This window comes from Apodemus sylvaticus, chromosome 5 (genome assembly GCF_947179515.1).
Source record: "Apodemus sylvaticus chromosome 5, mApoSyl1.1, whole genome shotgun sequence".
Taxonomy (NCBI): domain Eukaryota; kingdom Metazoa; phylum Chordata; class Mammalia; order Rodentia; family Muridae; genus Apodemus; species Apodemus sylvaticus.
The window spans coordinates 42,627,367-42,643,061 of record NC_067476.1 but is presented as its reverse complement, the minus strand read 5'-3'; the positions used below and the strand labels follow the sequence as shown (position 1 = coordinate 42,643,061).

Here is a 15,695-nt window from a genome sequence, read left to right as displayed (position 1 = left end):
CCTGGAGCTCCATTATTCTGGAACCTCCCCCCACCTGGCCCACCCCCATCCTCACCCCGTGATCCCCCCAATGAGAGTAACTCAATTTTTACAACAAGGTTTAGGGTAATTCTTCAGTTCCCCCCAAGACCTTCCTTGACCTCTGCATTTTAACTGACAAGTGAGTCCGGTCCTCTAAGCAGCACCCAGCGGTGAAGACAAAAAATACCCTCAAATAAAATAGTGCAGAGCACCGCTTGCTTTCTCCACACAAGGAAGAATTCGCTTTCCCTTCCACTTTCCCACGGTGTTCTTGACCAAAGTCCTCACCTAACCCGCCGCCTCCAAGAGACTCCACTCTCACGAAACTAATTCTCTGGCCCGGAAGTCGACGTTAGTAAAGTCATGAGAAGAGAATCGAAACAGAAACCGATCTGTGGGTGGAAGGCAATACTTAAAGCTCCCTGCGAGGGTGTACGCCCTAGCGGTGGTAGAGCCAAGAGTTATCCCGGGTCGGTCCGTGCCCACTATCTGCAGCGCGTTCCTGGCTCTTCTGCTCTTCTGACACCAGCCAGGTGCTACGGATCGGATCGGTCTGGTGCTCGGAGGCTACCTGGTACCTGCGGCCCCCAGGCAGCGAAGGCGGGGACCCATTCGCTGCCACCTGTGGATCGTCCGCCGGCCCCGGAGACTCCACTCCCATTTCCAGAGACCCCACGATGTCGATTGTCTGCTCTGCAGAGGACAGCTTCAGGAATCTCATCTCAATCTTCAGGCCCCGGGTGAAAATGTACATGCAGGTGGAGCCGGTGCTGGACTACCTCAGCTTTCTGCCTGCAGAAACCAAAGAGCAGATTCTTAGAAAGATCACCACCTGTGGTAACACCAGCGCGGCAGAGCTGCTCCTGAGCACCTTGGAGCAGGGAGAGTGGCCGCTGGGGTGGACACAGATGTTCGTGGAGGCCCTGGAGCGCAGCGGCAGTCCCTTAGCCGCGCGCTACGTCAAACCTGCACTCACAGATCTGCCCTCTCCTTCCTTTGAGACCGCCCATGATGAGTGCCTCCACTTGCTGAACCTCCTCCAGCCCACTTTGGTGGACAAGCTTCTGATTAACGATGTTTTGGATACTTGCTTCGAGAAGGGACTGTTGACAGTCGAGGACAGAAATCGGGTAGGTGTCACTATAGACGGAGATGGGTTTGTGGAAGATTTTGCTTGTACATTTCTCCATAGAGAGCAGCATTTGACTTCTTCCAGCACAACCTCCCCATCTTGTATAATTGTTCAATATAGCCCACAGGGAGTCCATTTAACAGATGAGAAAAACAAGGTGAGTTAAACAGTTGACTCTTGGTCTCCCAAGGAAGAACAGAAGCGTCCTTGCCATGATTGTGATTAATCAATTCCAGGTGATACTGAATTTTATGATTTAGTTTACATATTCCTCAGAATATCAGTCAGTAAGCTATGGCCCACCCCTTGCATCTATCCTTCTATTCATATTTTAAGAACCAGAAGCTAAGAATGGTCTTTAGCTGTCTGATTTTTCAGTTTTAAGTGTTGATAAAGTTTTATTGAAACTCTCTTCCTTATTGCTTATATACTTTTTTATAGTTGCCCTTTCACAGTTGGGTGTGGGTAATATGGCCTATAAGGCTAAAATATTTATTACCAGATTCCCAATGACCCCCTTCATGTCTTATAGCTTGTAGAGCTTATTAAGTCTTGGTCAGATGACAAATTATGTCATTTCTCTCTTTTTGATCAGAGTTTTCATATTGTCCAGAATTCAAGTTCAGACATAGTCCAAAGACAAACAAATACCACTACTCTCAGGTTTTCACACTATTGAAGAAGCAGGTGACTCTTTTGGAGTATAATTTGTATGGGTCAGTTTACCTGGGAACTTAACATAATGCTCATAGTTCGTAAAGACTTAAGATTTACCATGTTCTGCTTAAAGGCTGAACTCTCTGCCACAATCTAGCTTACCCAGTGTTGAAAGTTGAAAGTCTCATTTGGGGGTTGGAGATATGTCTCTGTGAACAAGAGCACGTGCTGTTCTTAAAGGGGATGGGAAACCAGTTCCTGGTGGCCTTGTCAGGTGTCACACAACTGTCTATAAATGCATGAGATCCAGAGAGATTTGATACCTGTGGGTCTTCCACCCACACCATAGCCACATGTACATCCTCTACCGCCCCCCAACACATAGACACACAATTAAAATAAAATTAAATGCAATTTAAGGTCTACAAAAACATGTGGACAAATGACCCGTTAATATGTCAAAAGCTTCATTATAGTTTGCTACAATTTTGACATTTTCTTTGGTTTGATTCACTGGCTGCTTCTTCATGGCAGACTCTTGGCATCAGACTGATTGGCTATATGTGATGTGACTTGGCCTTTAGTTATTAATATCAAGACTACTTCATAGAGTTAGCAGTACCTATGCCTATTCAGAGACAAATTATACATCACATTTGGATGTCCAGTCTCTCCAACGAGTAAATTACTTTGCACTGCTGTCAGCGGCGGTTATATCATTTCTTGTATTGAGAACCGGCTAGAGCACATTATAGTGGTCCAGCTGGATATGACAAATGTGTACATCACTGTGGCAGAGTCGTAATTTGGAAGAAAGTGTGCAGCCTCCAAGCCAGCTGGAGAAGGGAGATGGCATTTCCAGCCACAGTAGCTGTTAGGAAGTCCAGAAGCAACAGAGTCCAGTCACACCACAAAGCTGTTTGTGTTTTCTGGGATGATGTCCCCAGTGCCAGGGAATCAGCACTTCCCTGTGTTTACTCTAAATACGTCTGCCTATCTGCATCACTTTTGTCTTGCCTGGGTTGAATTTCTGCCAGCTACATTTTATCCAAGTTCTTGATTCTGGCAAGCTCGGAGGCAGCTAGCAGTAATGCATGTGATTTGACACGGAGAAGATGGATGGGAGAAGGACTTTTGTGTACTGGCAGCAGTTAAGCAAAAACAGCCGAACTTTCTCCCAGCTTCACATTTCTAAGGAGAGAAGGGAGAGCTGCTGATTTGAAGCCAGGGGGCAGTGGTGAGGCTGCATGATCATGCATTGGTTTCACGCATTCAGAGCAGCTCTGGATGTAAGCACCAAGCACAATGGAAAAGTAGGTGAGGTTATGTTTGGAGGAATTTCTTTTGATACAGGACTCATCAAATGTTTAACTTACAACAACAAAGTGGCACAGTGCAATCATAAGAATTTAGAATAGTAAGGACAATATAATTAATAAATTAATAATAATAATAATAATAATAATGGAGGTCCATCTTTGCATTTCGCTTTATGTGAGATTTGGTTCCACGATCCCAAGTTTCCCTGGAGAAATGAATAACACAACAATTCTAAGCTCACATCAATACTAATTATGAAATGTTAAAGAAAAAGTTTCATAAATAATCAGTGTACTTTCGTTATGAAGATTATATGGACTTTGATTATCACACATTGCTTTGTAATTTAGGGATAGAGTTTCAGAGATTTAGGTAAATCTCCCACATAAAAGTACACTTCTTAATATCCTGGGATTAAATTGATTTGAAAGAGAAACTGTCACTTCGTGAGTATCTAGAACCCAGCCTCTTTTCATCATTTGATTAGTGTTTGAATTAATTTGAAAGAAAAAGAAAGAAAGAAAGAAAAAGAAAATTGAGTTGAAGACATGATGAGCTGAATTGCCTGGCCAGATGCTGGGAAAGAGATGGCTGGTGGGCACTAAATTTCAAGATTTGAAATTTGGTAACTTCAAACAGACATTAAAGGTTATGCTTCACTTCACTAATTAATCAGGGCTTCTAAAAATGGATGATGATGATGATGATGATGACGACGACTATTGTAGATCTTCTGAGTTAGCTTTTGCCAAAAGCTGAGAAGCTACCTTGTAGATGTTTTCTACTTGATTTTTATTTTTTTATTTTTATTTTCTGCTTCTTACCCACATCTGCCAGTACTAGCTGGCTCCCAGAGGATTTAAGAATAAGAACCCCAAGAACATATTTGACTTACTTACTTATTCATGCTTTCAGAATGAATGACATCTTCACCATGCTCGTGTGAGAAGACAAGAGAAAAACACAGACATTGTGTGCCTAAAGTTTTTGTTATGGTGTTGATCAGGGTTCAGTCTTTCTAGTTTAAGACTGTCTACAGCATTAGTGAGCCTACAAGCTAGAGTCAATCATTACAAGGGTCATTTCACAGATAATAAAACTAGAATCACCTCTCACAATAACAGAATTTCCTATATTGCCCATATTCCTAGGATACTTAGTGTCAACTTGGGTGTATCCATCAACACAGATTACATGGATCTCTGAGACAAAGGTGTTAGTTAACACTTCAAGAGTACAGTAATATCCACATGAACATCTATGGAGAGAGAGAAAACTGCCCTAGCCCTGGATGACATCACTGAACACCTGTAGTCTCGGAGGTCATATGCCCTTCATTTACACAGAGAACTAAGATACCTTGATATCCCAGGTAGACACTGAATTTTGCCCTTCCAGTATGTAGTTGAATGTCCAAGTAAGTTTTCCTTTCACATGCTGTATTATTAGGCAAATTAGGAAGGACAGGGGTCATTGGGGCCAAAATGTAAAAAGGTATGAATAATGTATTGTTCATATTGACAATTCACTTGGTAAAATAGGAACAGATTCTTTGCTTCCTAATTTTGCTTCTTGGCTTCCATAGTGATAAAGATGGGACAAGGCATGTGTGCGTGATGACATTAGAGTGCGTCGCCATCCCAGCAGCTGCCATCATCGCCTTTGTCTAACAAATTTTGCTTCCTAATTTTCTGTCGTCCAAGTTGAACTCTGCTGGATTTAAGAGAACACTCTTGTTCTAGACTGTCTTGGAAATCCAGTACTTAATGAAAATATGGCGCTTTCTCCACTGATCTCTGTTGAAGAGGAAAAGAATATCAAATTTAGAATATTTCCATTCACCCATGTATTTTATTCCATAAGTTAGTTTATATGGTATCTATGAACATTTTTTTTAAGTCTACAAGGAAAACTTCCAGTTAGGGAGAGAATCATTGCCCTGCTGCAATTATAAATTGATATTTATTAACCTCCTGGGAACTGAAGTTAGTATGCTTATCTTCTGGGATCTGAATATCACTGCAATTTTTTTTAAGAGAACAGTATGATTACAAGCCTCCTCAATGCTGTTCACGGCGATAATGGCAGCTGCTGGGATGGCTACGCCCTCTAATGTCGTCACTTGCACATGCGTTGTCCCACCTTTACCACTATGGAGGCCGAGAAGCAAAGGTGTAGTTACTGGCAGCAAGATCACGATTTCAGATGTGCTTTTCAGCACCAAAACAGGAAGCCATTAAAAACTGAGAGCATCCCCCTGTCCCCCCATCCACTCCTTCCCACTTCCCAATTCTGGTATTCCCCTACACTGCTGCACTGAGCCTTTCCAGAACCAGGGGCTACTCCTTCCTTCTTCTTGGACATCATTTGATGTGTGCATTGTGTCTTGGGTATTCCAAGTTTCTAGGCTAATATCCGCTTATCAGTGAGTGCATACTATGAGTGTTCTTTTGAGACTGGGTTACCTCACTTAGGATGATGATCTCCAGCTCCATCCATTTGTCTAAGATTTCATGTATTCATTGTTTCTAATGGCTGAATAGTACTCCATTGTAAATATAGGCCACAATTTTTGTATCCATTCCTCCATTGAGGGACATCTGGGTTCTTTCCAGCTTCTGGCTATTATAAATAGGGCTGCTATGAACATAGTGGAGCAGGGAAGAGGGCTTATGGGACTTGCAGGTAGGTGGGATCAAGGAAAGGGGAAAACATTTGAAATGTAAATAAAGAATATATCGGGGGAAAAACCACACACACCAAAAAAAAAAAACCCAAAAAAACAAAAAAACAAAAACAAAAACTGAGAGCATCGGTGAAGCTATTGGAAAACAAAACAAAAATGAACAAAAACCCACAGATGGTATATATAATTTCACATTCAAAAAACAAAAATCCTTGGGAGACAGTACAGCATCATGACCCTCATATGCATGGGTACAGAAAATATGATATATCAGATTCTGCAATGGAACATAAAAATGATAGAATAATGGTTGAAGGAAATTTGGGTAATAGAATTTAACAAGAATATTAATTACAAAGCTTTAGTCACTGTCCTTAGAAAAATCCTCACTATTTCTGTCAGAGTTAAAAGCTGATGAAAGGGTGAAATGATTTTTTAAAAAAAAAAAATGGGGATGTTCAGTTGAAATAAGAATCTGACATCAGTCTTGTGTACGTGTGTAGCAGCTGTGTTTCAGATTACCAGAAAACAATAAAAAATCTTTCCAATTTCAGAATAGATAAAGATTTTTTTCCCATTGTGAGATTACTGAAGTTAGAGTAAACACAAGGGTTAAGAAAGAAAGTTCTTTTAAAAATGCTCTTGGGGAGAAGGCCTGAAATGGATGAAATGCATCAGTTGAGAAAGTCGTTTTGACCACTTCTTGCCAGAAAGTGTACTTAATATTGAAGGAAATTTTTTAGCTGGAATTATAGCTCAAGAAGCCAGCGTTCATCCCAGAAACTTAGTTGCCTAGGATCAAGTTCTGTGTCTGATAGTTCTAGCTTTCCCACCTTTGTAGTGTGACCTAAGTTAGCATTTCCTCCAAATGTTCATTACTCTGTTTGGAACTGGACCCCAACTATGGGCTTTGATAATGACTGTACAGATGATGTGTATTTTAAAATGTTTGTTACATTACTGTAGAAGAGGAAACAAATGGTGATTACATATCTAAAAAGGATAGGGAAACTGAGTTCTGATATTGAATGCACAAAAGTTCGGAGAAATGATGTCATTGTAATAATAAATATTGCAAATATTAAATAAGCAAGTTAAATCTGCACCACTAACTATTAGTTCCAGAGTGGTAACAGACATAAAAGAGGCCATGAAATGTTGGGTTCCTCATTGATAAACTTCATCAGTGAGGTTGAAAGAAAATAGCAAGCCCAAAATATATTGAAAATAAATGGCTTACACTCTGTGGTACAGAGAAAGGCAGAGTGGTAGGGTCACTGAGTAGCCAGTTAAGCCACAATAGCAAGTTCCTAGTTCAATTAGACTCCCAAATATAAAGAAGACAGCAAAGACCTGATATTTACACATGCATGCACAGACAAGCACATCTCTGGGCACACATGTACATATCCACATACCACACACACACACACACACACACACACACACACACGTGCACTCGAGACACAACAGGGAAACAAACTGAAGATATTTTCTTTGGACTTTGGTTGTAGAAGTTCAAGCAAAGCATTTATTTATCTGTCGAATATTTTAGCATTTCCTTTTCATTAAAGTTTTTGTTTTAAATTTTAGTTTAAAATGGGAAACTGTGGAGGAAATGTAGAGGTCAGGGGACAGTTTGTGAGAACTGGCTTTCCCTTTCCACCATATGGGGGCTGGGACTCGAGCACAGCATGTGTGACTTAGCAGCAAGTACATCTAACCACCGAGACACCTCATCAACCTACTTTCCAATTTTTTTCTGCATTAAAGTTTTTTCCCAACGGACTGTAGAAGAGCTGCATGGAACATTGCAGTATTCTTGAGCATTTGCATGTAAGCCTCTGCTTATATGTTCGTCTTACCCGTTGGTTTTCACTTTTAATATGTTCAAAGGGTGTTTTTTCTTCCTTCTTTTCTCTTGAAATAATAGATTTCTGCTGCAGGAAACAGTGGAAATGAGTCAGGTGTGCGAGAACTGCTGAGAAGGATCGTGCAGAAAGAAAACTGGTTTTCTACCTTCCTGGATGTTCTTCGCCAAACTGGAAATGATGCACTAGTCCAAGAGCTAACAGGTGTGGGCTGCCCAGAAGACAATGCAGGTATGACACACCACAAGAGGGCATCAGATCTCATTACAGATGACTGTGAGCCACCGTGTAGTTGCTGGGATTTGAACTCAGGACCTTCGGAAGAGCAGTCAGTGCTCTTAAGCGCTGAGCCATCTCTCCAGTCCAACCTTTTTTTTTTGTTGTTGTTGTTTTGTTTTGTTTTTCTAGACAGGGTTTCTCTGTGTAGCTCTGGTTGTCCTGGAGCTCACTCTGTAGACCAGGCTGGCCTCAAACTCAGAAATCCGCCTGCCTCTGCCTCTACCTCTCAAGTACTGGGATTAAAGGCATGCGCCACCACTGCCCAGTGAGATTTCAATGAGGCCTCAAACTATAGAGTCAAACATCAAGGATTTTACAATCAACAATTTGAAGGGGTGAGGTAGGGGGTGGGGGATGGGGGTGGTGAGTGGGGGAGAGTAAGGACATCCTCTTGGAGACAGGGAGAAGGAGGAATGAGATGAGGAACTGTGCGAGGGCAGACCGGGATGGGGTAACAACTGGGCTGTAAAAGTAATAATAATAATAATAATAATAATAATAATAATAATAATGTAACAACTGAACTGTAAAAGTAATAATAGTAACAACAACAACAACAATAATAATAATAGTCTCTCTTTGCATTGGAGAACATTACAAAGAGCATGTCAGCTGCCCGAGGGGAGCAGGGCCACTGGATAAGTCTGAAACACAACTCCTGCACCTAAGGCTCAGGAAGGATGAAGAGGAATCATGAAGACTGTAAGAGCTAGAGAACCGGGAAGTCTGCTGTGAGATTGTCTCTTAGAAAGGACAGGGAGGCCACAGCCATGATACCCCAACATATGCTGCCTAAACAACACCCAAACAGCAGTAGTACCAACAGAAGGGAGAGGTCTCGTGGGGTTGCACTCCTAGACGATATATATATATATATATATATCAACAACTAATGGCTGCTAAGAGAAGGCGAATTTATATCTCCCAGCAATGCACCCCCAAATTTATTATCTTATCCAATGTAGTCAGCTCTGAAATCATACACCCTCAATCAAAACCAAATAGACTCATCAATCAAGTAATATTTTAATTCATGCATGTGTGTGCTTAAGTGTAACAATAAAATGCAGAGAAAAGGTTGAGTTTGAGAGGAAGGGGGAGGGGGACATGGGAGGGGTTAGAACCAGGAGACATAGGAAGGGTTAGAAAGAGGAAAGAAGAAAAGTAATGCTATTATATTTTAATTAAAAATTTGAAAAATTGAAAAAAGTTAGGTAGGAGTTTCCTGAGTCAGCCTCTGTCTTTCCCTCTCCCCTAACCCCCTCTCTGTGTATGTGGTGTGGAGGGAGCAGGGTCACCTGTGCTTGTCCAGATGTCCCTCTGCATGTACAGGGGTCTTTGTGCCACCAGAAACTTGTAGAGATTACAGGACCACGTTGGGTGTCGGTCCTCTTATATTTGGATAGGCTTCTTTGTTATTTTCTCTGCATACAACAGGCTAGCTTCCCCCAAAGACTCCCTGAATTCCCCTGCCTCTGCCTCCCATCTTACTAGGAACATTGCCATCACAACAGACATGCCCTCCCCCTCCCTGCTTCCAGTGGATTCTTGGGATTTTAACTCAGGTCTTCACACTTGTGTGACAAGTTCTTTACCCACTGTCTCTTTATCCACCAGTCACAACCTTCCTGGGATGATTTATAAGAATGGCAGAGGAGTAATTTTGTTTCTCCCTGCTTGGTTACAGTAAAAGGCAAAAGAAAATAAAGAATCATTAATCAAAATCCAGAAGGTCTGGAGAAATCTTAGCTTATGCTATGATCGTGGGCTTTTAAGATGAGGAAGGAAAACAAGCCTCTCCCTTTCTTCTTATCATTGAGGACACAGTGAGAAAGGGGAGGATGCTAAGAGGACGGATCAACCCAACACACCATGACAGTTGACTATGTAGAGAACTGTGAGGGTGGTCTATAGTTCTTTTTTTAAAAAACCCAGGCTACGGTATGATGTCATGGTAGGGGACCCCAGGCTTGCAGTGAATATACTCATGTGTTCTTTCTCTGCACCTGTCACCTTTGGTCAGCTTCTAGACCGCCTTGGGTTTCACCTTACTTGTCTGTGAAATGGGCACAATAACATCACTTACTAGCTAGGTTATTCTGAGAAGTAAAATTATTCAATATGTGCAAATGGATTTATGGTCACTATAATGTAAGAGGACTATTTTGTTTATTGTTTATTTATTGTTTACTTAATTTTATCCATATGAATATTTGGCCAACGTGTATGTCTGTGTACCATTTGCATGCCTGGGTGCTCCAGGAGGCCAGAAAAAAAAACAGCAGACCCTAGAGTTACAGACAATTCTGAGCTGTCATGTGAGTACTGGGAATCAAAGCTGTGGCCTCTGGAAGTGCAGCCAATGCTCCAAATCACCGAGCCATCTCTCCAACCATGTCATGATTTTAAAACTTAGTAACTGTTAGATAAAGAAAAAGAAGAGATCCCTCACTGTGTCGGCTGTTTAGAGGAATTGACACACAATTGCTGCTCAGGAATGAGGTTTATGAGTAGAAAGGCTGGCCCTTGAGGTCAGGAACCCTTAAAAGACAACAGGCCAGCGCATGGGAAACAGCATAGCGGGCTTTAAGGGGAAGATGCACTTGCCTTTAAACCATAGGATGGTACCGTTAAGAAGAGCAGATTAAGGTCTGAATAAAGGTAGAGTGAGACAGGGAGGAGGCCAAGGGAAGAGAGTCTTCAGGAAATCCTCCAACTTTTGTAACTGTTGGGGGATGGCGGGAAGGTCTACACTGAGCACTGTCATCTCGTACAGGCCATATGGAAGGAAGGATCAGCCGCCAGGTATTGTACAGGGTAGGAGCATGAATTAGGTCTTGGTAGAGTGGCCTGATTTCTTTGGGCTGTGGGATCTGACACCTGAGAGTGTCCAGCGTCTTAAAGGTGCATGGCAGTGCTGTAATAACTAGTAGCTGGTTATAAACATTGTCAATTTAGTTCCATCTGAAGCCATAATCATGGGCGTGCATGTGTGTATTCATGTGTATATATATATATATATATATATATATATACACATATACATATACATATACACATATATAATTCTTATATATAAATGTATATGTGCAATTATTAATACATATAAATACAATTCTTAATATATATAGTTGGAATTATATGTGTAAATATAATATATATGTATTCTTTTTCTTTCTTTTTTTTTTTAATTGTATTTATGGCTTCAAACTCCTCTGACAGATTGAAGTTTTTCAAGGACAAGAAACTTGATTTTCTTGGTCTCCCTCCGTGGAGTATCCAGCCTTTAAACACTGCAACATGACACCGTCATCCACAAAACACAGGCTGAGAGGACCCTGAGTTAGAGCTCCAAAGAAAACATAAATCTCCCCCGAAAATCTCATAATGCGTTAAGTAGGCTTACGAGCTTGTGCTGGCTTGTACTGGTGCTTGTAGGCTCCCTCATGCAGCCGACTGTCCGCAGGACCAGCAGGCTGCGCCTTAAATACTCCTGTGTGCTGGAGACCAAAGAGCAGGAAAGGTAATGGAAAAGTGGGGAAAATAGGAGATTTCATTCAATTACGATAAGAAATCCCAGGAATCGGGAACACATGGATTCAGTCTGACATTAAAGCAGATGCACATCTCGTGAACATGGAGGCAGAACAAAATGGCACGAAGGGCTAAAGAAAGCCGCCCAATTTACATATCCATCAATTCAGCCTTAAATAGAGCTCAGAGCCATCGAGTCAGTGAGTGACTTCCTGAAGACAGAAGACGACGGTCAGACAGGAAGTCCTCTCACTTCCTGGTGATTCGATTGGTATTTGACTAGCTCGTTTTTTCTATATAGAATGTGTTTGTTGCACAGACACTCAGCTGTAGTGATGTTAAAAGTAAAAATGCATCTCTTTGTATTTTGTATTTTTCAGCTGAAATAACCAAGTCTTTGGAAATGTCAAAGTTAGAAAGTATGTACAGTGTATAGGAAGCAGACCCTGCTATATTTTAAGAACACCAATGGCATCTGTAGAAATTGTGTGGAAACCTGTGTCATCCTGTCATTTACATCTAATACTTAACGATTCACAGACTTGGAAAATTCGTCTCTCAGAAATGGGCCTGCGGCTGACGAACCCCTTCTGCCTGCTGTCCATGAGGCAAGTCTGGAGACAGAGGCCTGGAACACAGAAGAGCCTTCACCAGAGGCTTCTTTTGCAGATTCTTCTGTAACCGCAGGTACCTGACCCGTGAGGGCGCCTTGTGTATCATTTCTAATTCCTCCAAAAAACCCCTTATGACACCAGAACCTATGAAACACAAGGGACACTGGTGTTTCTAAGAGTTTTTATTCAACTAATATTTTAAAGAAGATTAAATTAAAACTGCTAATCTTAGGTTTAAATATTTTTAAATGGAGACAATATTACTAGGATGAATAGGAACATATTTGCTTCTAATTTCACTTTCTAAAAATGTGTGGTCATTCTTATGTGATAACTGACCCAGGTGTGTGTTTATCTTTTATAATTGCAAAATTATTTTCCAACATGCCTGTGACAAAGGCTTACAGAAAATGAATGCCTGCAGAGAGGAAGAATTAATCGTCACTCCTCGTGGATAAACCCCTGATGGGTTAGCCAGTGCCAAGGGATCAGCCTTAAAAACAAAAGTACAAACAACACTAAGCAGACTCTTGGAATTCGTGTGTGTGTGTGTGTGTGTGTGTGTGTGTGTGTGTGCCTGTGTGTCTGTGTGTATAACAACAATTAAAGAATAAGAGGACATGAATTGCAGAGGGTGTGTATGTGGGCAGGGGTACGGTTGGAGAAAATAGGAGAGAGGAAATAATAAATTTAATTTTATTTAATTTAATTTTTTTTTAAAAAAAGAGTAAAGTGTAATCCAGGTAGGAGAACAATAAGCATGAGTTTTGGGTATTTACTGTTCTTACAAATTTGTCAAATTGTGTATTTAAACAGTTTGACTTAAAGAATAGCTGTGTCTAAAAATATTCCAGTTTGCCTCTAGTCTAAACCTGTTTAAGCCAGTCCTCCAATCCCTGTAGCAATGAGACTGCATTTTAGAAAAATTGGGATGCATAGGAACTCTGTGAAGCCACCCATGTTCCCACAATATCCATTACAAGTAATACAGTATCCATACAGGTAAAAACCCTTCCTTCTGCATACCTGTGTGTGGAACTGTAATTTCTCCTGTGCTCATTTTAGGTGTTGCTTGGGGGTTTTTGCTGACTAGATAATAGTAACATCATTTGGATGCAATTAAACAAGTGTTGACACTGAGCTCATTTCCAAATTAAGGCATCACGAACAATGACTTTAGAGCCCTGTGCACTTAAGTCATGCTTAACTCATTAGAAACATATATAATTGGAGTTTCTGGGTCAAACGATTTATACAGTTTTAACACATTTGATACTTAGTGTCAACTCTCACTGTAGGAATTTACACTGATTTACATGTTCTTCCCAACTGAATGAGTACCCTCTTCTCTCAACCTTTGCCGTAGGAGTGCGTGGCGTCGTTTCCAGTCTCTGTACAGTTCGGTACAAAAAATACAACATTTTGATAATGTCGAATTTGAATTCAACATTTGAATGCAAATTTGAATTTTTCTGATTTGTACTATTATTTTTTAATCCCTCCTCCTTGTACTGTTTTTGAGTACCTGTCCTGTTTCACATTAACACATTTGAAATTTTCTCCTGGTTTAAATGAACTATTTAAATATATAAGATATCAATCCTCAGGAATATATTCTTAATGGCTTACGTTGCTTTTTTTTTTTAAATCCCATTCATAGTATTAGGCTTTTAAACTTTTAATTCTTAGCATATATAAATTATGAAAATGAACGGGATCTGTTGTGAAACTTCTATATATGCATACACAGTGTATTCTCATCCCTTTGTTTTCTTTTTTATATTCTCATGTGTGAAAGATAACTTGCATACCGGGCTGCAATGCTTCTGAGGTGTTCGTGATCAAATGAACCACCAGGTGGAGGGGTAGAAGGCTCTTGTTGAAATACAGAGTTGGACTCCAGGTTCCACTCCCATCACAAGGTCCCAGGCACCTGCTGCCCACGGCTCCAGCCAGACATGCAGCAGCAAGCGTGTAAGGCAGAGACTAGCAAAGCATTTAAACCAGAACACCACAGGCTTTGTCTTCTCCCACAAGTGAGTGCCTGAGCCTGTACCTCCCTTCAGAAACCACGGCTCCAGAGAAAGCCATATCCAGATCCACTCACGATAGACCAGACAGTCGTTGTGCGCTACCGGATGTTGTTGGGGGGTTGCTAGCCATATTCTAAACCCATACCAGTAAGAGCTGATGTTGGAACCGACGCTGGGAGGTGAGTCTGCATCCCATACTGCCTGCCACTCCACCAGCATGCAGTTGTCTAGCTTGAGTTTGAAAGGGGGTGAAATTGAAGGCCATATTTTTAAATTTCTCTATTCTTTAATGTACGCATTTATTTTCTTAAATTCAGCATAGACCCTGTGAGAAAATAGGGGCTATCATGATGGAACTGGTAGGGGCTGTGTTTTTCTTATTAGTTTCCTTTTGCTTTTACCAATATGAACCAACCAGACCCCCCAGAGCTCCCAGGGACTAAACCACCAGCCAAAGAGTACACATGGAGGGACCCATGGCTCTAGCCATGTATGTAACAGAGGATGGCCTTGTGGGACATCAATGGGAGGAGAGGCCCTTGGTCCTGTGAAGGCTTGATGCCCCAGTGTAGGGAAAGGCCTTTCTGCCTCCCTTCCCTTCCTTCACTTCTTTTACTTAAAAAACAAACTAAAAACCTCACGACCTTCCTCTATGTACCAGAGCTCCTGTTGAATCCCTTCCTCGCAGTGAGAACCTCAGCCAAACAGGCCTCAGCCCTTGGGGAGCTTCCCACTCTGTGAGGCTGGCCATACAATTCACTTCCGGGCTAAGCTTAGTGCAAAATATTCAAGTACGGTGTTAGTGAGTGAGTGTGTACAGTAAGCTGGACAGACTTCTAGAAGCCCACCAGGCTCACAGGAAAATCAGGGTTTTCCGGTGCCTGCGTCTGAGAATCAGTTGGTCCTGTCCTGAGCCTTTCCAAGCCAACAGTGGAAGGCTACTTGTTTGTGAAGACACGGTGCCTTTGCTCCAGAGCTTTGCTTGAGGTGCAGCTGCTCCTCATAAATGGGCAACCTGATAAATGGCTCAGGTTATTCCTGGTTTGTGGTCATTTTGATCTCATGGTCTCATGTTCATCTGATCTTATGAACGAAGAATTACCAGGGAGCCAACGAGCCAACAGAAGAACTTCTTGTTAGCCCGTTAGCCCAGAGAAGTCAAGCTTGTGTTTGGTTTTATCATTCTGTGCTGATGACTGGATTTATGGCCTCTCTCAAGCTAGGCAAGTACTCTGCCACCAACCTCCGTGTCCCGCCCATGGAGTTACACAGTACTTCTTGTTAATTTAATGGAGGATTTTGCCTGTATAGTCGTTCTTAGTATTAACAATGAAAATATACCATAGGCTCCGGTACCTATTTGCATAATGGTATGCACAGCTTATTGATAAAGATATTGTGTGTTTATTTTGTGTTCTAACAAGATGGGCTAATACTCCTAGTAGTTGCTATCAATAACAACAGCAGCAGCAACAACAACAACAACAACAACAACAACAAATTTTGTTTCTTAAGCTGCACACATTTTGTAAACTTGGATTTTTTTTT

The 15,695-nt window shown here is 41.4% G+C and overlaps 1 protein-coding gene across 1 annotated transcript in view; it reads left to right on the top strand.

The window, feature by feature from the left end:
- The first annotated feature begins 308 nt into the window (after positions 1 to 308).
- Ifih1 (interferon induced with helicase C domain 1) overlaps positions 309 to 15,695 on the top strand; it is a 51,633-nt gene continuing 36,246 nt past the window's right edge. The window contains exons 1-3 of the mRNA XM_052182576.1: positions 309 to 1,151; positions 7,750 to 7,918; positions 12,041 to 12,187. Of these exons, the coding sequence (XP_052038536.1) occupies positions 699 to 1,151; positions 7,750 to 7,918; positions 12,041 to 12,187 (769 nt within the window). The 5' untranslated portion in view covers positions 309 to 698. The remainder of the gene's footprint in view (positions 1,152 to 7,749; positions 7,919 to 12,040; positions 12,188 to 15,695) is intronic.